Here is a 5,024-nt window from a genome sequence, read left to right as displayed (position 1 = left end):
CAGTGGTGTCCAGAGTCAGTCCTCAAGGGCCGGTGTCCTGCATGTTTTAGGAGCTGCTCTGGTTCTAAGTAGTGCTTAATTAGTAGACCTTCTCAGTATGCCATCAAGGTCTGCAGAGGTCTACTAATCAGGCACTCCTTRGGTTCAGCTGTGTTGAACCAAGCCAGCTCCTAAAACATGCAGGACACCAGCCCTTGRGGACTCAMTTTGRACACCACTGTTTTAGTCTATGGTATGGACGCGCYCACTCAAGCCAACTGAAAAAGACCAAAAAGTGCAGACTACTCAATAATAACCCTGAGGTTTGGAACTGATCCCAACTGGGCTGAAAAAATTTAACTAAACAYGCAAATCAACATTCTGCAAGTAATATTTGTGTATGAATAAAGAATCTTTTTTTATTTGTTGTTGTTGTTTTATCATGCTGAATAAGGTGATGCCCAACAAACTCTCCAAAACGAGGTCTTACCGTTTTTTGTTTTTAGGAACTTATTAAAAGACAAAAAAAGGAACTTRTTACAAGAAAGTTATTGTTGAAATGTATTGGTTACAGCATATCAAATAGGCATAACAKAATTCAAATTAAAGCTATGACTGTGAGAAATAAAAAAAGCAGCATAACTGTTTTTCTTTCTATCATATTTGACAGACAAAAATCTAATTATATTAATATTTTTGTTCCACTGCTGAGTCCATATTTGTCTTTCCTGGCTACTGGTTGTGACTGAAAAAGAGGGTGACCTATACATTTCTTTTTAACATTTCCTTACTATTAACCAAAATAAAAAAGGTTCTTAAATGTTCAACTTTACAAGAACGCTTAAAAAAAGAAAAACAGGGGTTGGACAGTGAAACTGAAACACATGTCATTTTAGTGTAGGATGTTTCAGGGCTAAATTGGACCAATGGTGGCCAATCTTCATTAACTGCACATTGCACCAGTAAGAGCGGAGTGAAGGTTTAATTAGCAGGTAAGAGCACAGTTTTGCTCAAAATATTGCAATGCAAGCAACATTATGGGTGACATAACAGAGTTCAAAAGAGGACAAATTGTTGTTGCACGTCTTGCTGGAGCATCTGTGACCAAGACAGCAAGTCTTTGTGATGTATCAAGAGCCACAGCATCCAGGGTAATGTCAGCATACCACCAAGAAGGACCAACCACATCCAACAGGATTAACTGTGGACGCAAGAGGAAGCTGTCTGAAAGGGATGTTATGGTCTAAAACCAGCAGTTTCACTTTCATTGTCTAACCCCTTTATGTGAAACCAGTGTACTCTTCAGTGAAGGATTTTAACCAACAGTAATGTTGTTTGTATTTCCAGGCTACCAGTGCTGACTCAGTTCATTCAGGAGGTTCAGACTTCAGACAAAGCTCAAAATCCAAAACAAAGACCTACTGGACTGAAAGCAGCAAAGCCGTCTCCATCAGCCGTCTGCTGTCCCAAAGCCTCTACCCCAAGGAGAACTTCACCTCTGTGGATCTGGGCTATGATGAGATGGACTCGTACTCAAAACAGGAACAGTGGAACTGGCTGTACAACACCTCAKCCCACCACGATCCCCGAACCAGGACAAAAAGGAGGCCCATCGTCAAGACCGGGAAGTTTAAGAAGATGTTTGGCTGGGGCGATTTCCATTCCAACATCAAAACGGTGAAGCTCAACCTCCTCATCACCGGTAAGATCGTGGATCAYGGCAACGGCACCTTCAGCGTCTACTTCCGGCACAACTCAACTGGCCAGGGCAACGTTTCMGTGGGGCTTGTGCCCCCGACAAAGGCCGTGGAGTTCCAAGTCCACCAGCAGCACCAGCACTTCCACCACCATCACCAGCAGCAGCAGACGGCTCTGGAGACCAAGGAAACCAAGCTGTTCAACTGCAGGGTGGAGTACGAGAAGGTGGAGAAGGGCACCAGGAACTCGCTGTGCGCACACGACCCCTCGCAGAGCTGCCCCCAGGAGCAGACGCAGAGCCACGTGTCCTGGCTGTGCTCCAAGCCCTTCAAGGTCATCTGCATCTTCATCACCTTCTACAGCACCGACTACAAGCTGGTGCAGAAGGTCTGTCCCGACTACAACTACCACAGCGACACCCCCTACCTTCCCACTGGGTGATCACGTGAGCCTACAGGAAGCAGGACAAAGGCACAGGCTGCTGAGCCCTGAGCAGTGTGAGAATATTCAAAAGAAAATGGAGTCCAACTTGACATGTTGACAGGCATTATTACAACTAACATATCCTCGTCAYAAGACCAACACTGCTCTGATGAGCCGACCCAACCGGAGGTCATTATGAGAGCGTTTTGGGAAGCATTTATAGGCTTAATTATATGCATAGCTGCTTACATCGAAAGGAAACTCTCAAGCCAACTGTGAAAATATGCTGATTGTATTTATGTAAATATTGTGGACTTCACACAAAGAATCGAAAACAGTTTTATTAATGTTTTCTCCAGCTAATTTACTTGTTTACGTTGATGGTGTGTTTCCGTCTCAATCATGCTTTGTGTCCTCTTCATTCAGTCTCTGGTAATCTTTGCAAACAAGTAAATGTCAATGCAAATAAGAAGAATCTGTCAGTATGCATTAGAGGGCGTAATGGAAAACGCAAACATATTTTGAGTGGATTTGTTTTCCGCAGTGTGGTTTGTTAGAGTGAATATACATCTCTGATATTGTATTTGGACTCTCATCCATGGTCATGCATGAACCCAACGTGGCAAACAGCTAAATAACGCCCGTTTATATTGTCATGTTATCACAGCTGTCAAAAGTAATCTTCATCAAATCGCAACTTTGACAGCAAAGAGAAGAAGAAGAAAAAAGTGTTTCTATTTTAATTCTGTGTTGTGTGTTGGAAGTTTTAAAAGCCACACTGGGTGACACCACTGGAGAGCTCCCAACAGATCAAACACGGGCAAGTAAATGTTGTAATAAATAAATAAATAAATAAATAAATAAATAAAAGTCGCACAAGACATGTGAGATGAAGGAGATACAGAAGATCATTTTCTGTGCAGCGCTTTAAAAATAATCAAACATATCTGTGCTCTAAATCTGCTCCTTTCTCAGTGATGCATTTCATTTTCAGATATTTAAATGTTGCTTTTATTCCTGTGACTTGTAGCAAGCTCCGTGTAATAAAATTCAGCTGCTGCTACGTGATGAGTAGTTGGTGGTGAAAAGTGTATTAACTAGTGTCCTGCAAAACAAATCAAAAGTAAATTATTTATTCAGTGCCAAGTAATGGCAAAACATGTTTTAGGGTAGTTTTGTTTGGTAACATAATGAAAGGAAATATCTGACAATATACGATAGAATCCACAACGTAATTAATGTCATGTAATTACCAAAGTAATATATAGTTTATTAGTTGACAAAGATACCAAGGTACATTAAGGGCTAAAAATTGTAATCATTGCTTCAAACATTAGTAAATCTAAGTGAACATATTACCAGTGCTCCTACTAACATGTTGCACCAGTAGGAGTGTAACGGTACACATAAACTGCAGTTTGGTTTGTTTTGGCTTTAAAGCCAGACTTTGATTAGTTTGGGCACACTTAGATTAAGCAAAAACAAACTAAATAGCTTGGGTATTTATAGATTAACAGTAGATTGTGCTCACAGAGCTGGTATAATCTGCTGACTAAGATGCTGACGAGGGCACTTTTTAAAATTCACACTGAAAGAAATAAACCCACTTTGCACACTGTTTTAACAGAATATGGTTGCATGCATGTCTACTTCTATAAAAACTCCTATGTTGCTTGTTATTATGGCTGTGCATTGGCAGGAATTTGGTGATATGATATCAAGATATAATATATTACGATTCAGTAAGCAAGGAGATATATTGGATATATTTTATCTCCAAAATATTCTACTTTTAAAAAACAGTATAAAAAGCACACCACACATTAGATACACAAAATCTGATTAAATTCTGTTTATTAAGCTTTAATTAAAAATTGATTTAGTGCTTTTGAGAATCTATTTAGTATCAGGAAATTAAATACTGCGATACTTCAGTGTATCATGATTTTCTTTCACCCCTCCTTGTTATGAGTTTGACCCGGATTGATTAGTTGAAGATGGGTTTATTTGTTTTTTTTTTCTTTTTATTATGCTTAAATTCAGGTAATTCTTTGTCAAGTAAATAATTACGGCAGCTATGTACCTAAATACTGTTGAAAAATGCCGACAAAAAGCTTCAATTCAACTCACGTCTCTGTAGAAATTGCAAAACAGACAATACGTTTTTTTGTTTTTGTTTTTTTTGACAAGTGCTACCTTTTAATAGCTGCAAAAGGACATAAATGCAAAGCTCCACATAATGTTTTGTACAGGTACAAATTTAAAACAACGCTGCATTTTTTTCAATACACCTGTATGCCAAACTAAAAAGACCAAAATTTGCAGATTATTTTTTGGTATGGGCTTAACGTAGGGCCCTGGTTAGGCCTTTCCTATTAAATTAAGTTCAAACAAATTTAAATTATTGAATACTTGTACCATTACACCCTTAAGAATAACTATTTTATTTTCACCATATTATTACCAAAGTATTTGTTAGTAGTAGCTTGGATTCTACAAAACACTTAAAATATTGAGAACTGAAATATCACAGTATTTTATTTCCTGATACAGTTCTGATTCTCAGAAGCATCTATTTTAATTAAGGCTGAATGGATGTTGTAAGATGAAATACAAATGCAGCTCTCACTGCAAAAAATTAAACTGAATTTAATCCAATTGTATGCATGTTATGAATGATGTGCACTTTATATTGAGTTGTTTAAATTACAATCTATTAAAGAAAAAAAGTCAATACATTGTGTTGCTTACAATAACATAAAAAATTGCGATCACATCACCAAATTCTTATCAGTACACAGCTCTAGTTCTTATTGGTAATAACATGACTATTTATTTATTACTTCTTTATTTCACTGTTATTACTGAGCTTTAATGTAAAGTGTGATCAGTTCTAGCTTTAAAACACATGAAGATGAAGAAAA

The 5,024-nt window shown here is 38.0% G+C and overlaps 1 protein-coding gene across 1 annotated transcript in view; it reads left to right on the top strand.

Moving 5' to 3' along the window:
• LOC106523102 (neurexophilin-1) overlaps positions 1-3,168 on the top strand; it is a 12,267-nt gene extending 9,099 nt beyond the window's left edge. Inside the window, exon 2 of the mRNA XM_014016413.1 lies at positions 1,327-3,168. Within this exon, the coding sequence (XP_013871867.1) occupies positions 1,327-2,118 (792 nt within the window). The 3' untranslated portion in view covers positions 2,119-3,168. The remainder of the gene's footprint in view (positions 1-1,326) is intronic.
• The last annotated feature ends 1,856 nt before the right edge of the window (positions 3,169-5,024 follow it).

This window comes from Austrofundulus limnaeus, unplaced genomic scaffold (assembly GCF_001266775.1).
Source record: "Austrofundulus limnaeus strain Quisiro unplaced genomic scaffold, Austrofundulus_limnaeus-1.0 Scaffold144, whole genome shotgun sequence".
Classification (NCBI taxonomy): Eukaryota; Metazoa; Chordata; class Actinopteri; order Cyprinodontiformes; family Rivulidae; genus Austrofundulus; species Austrofundulus limnaeus.
This window is presented reverse-complemented; position numbering and strand designations above follow the sequence as displayed.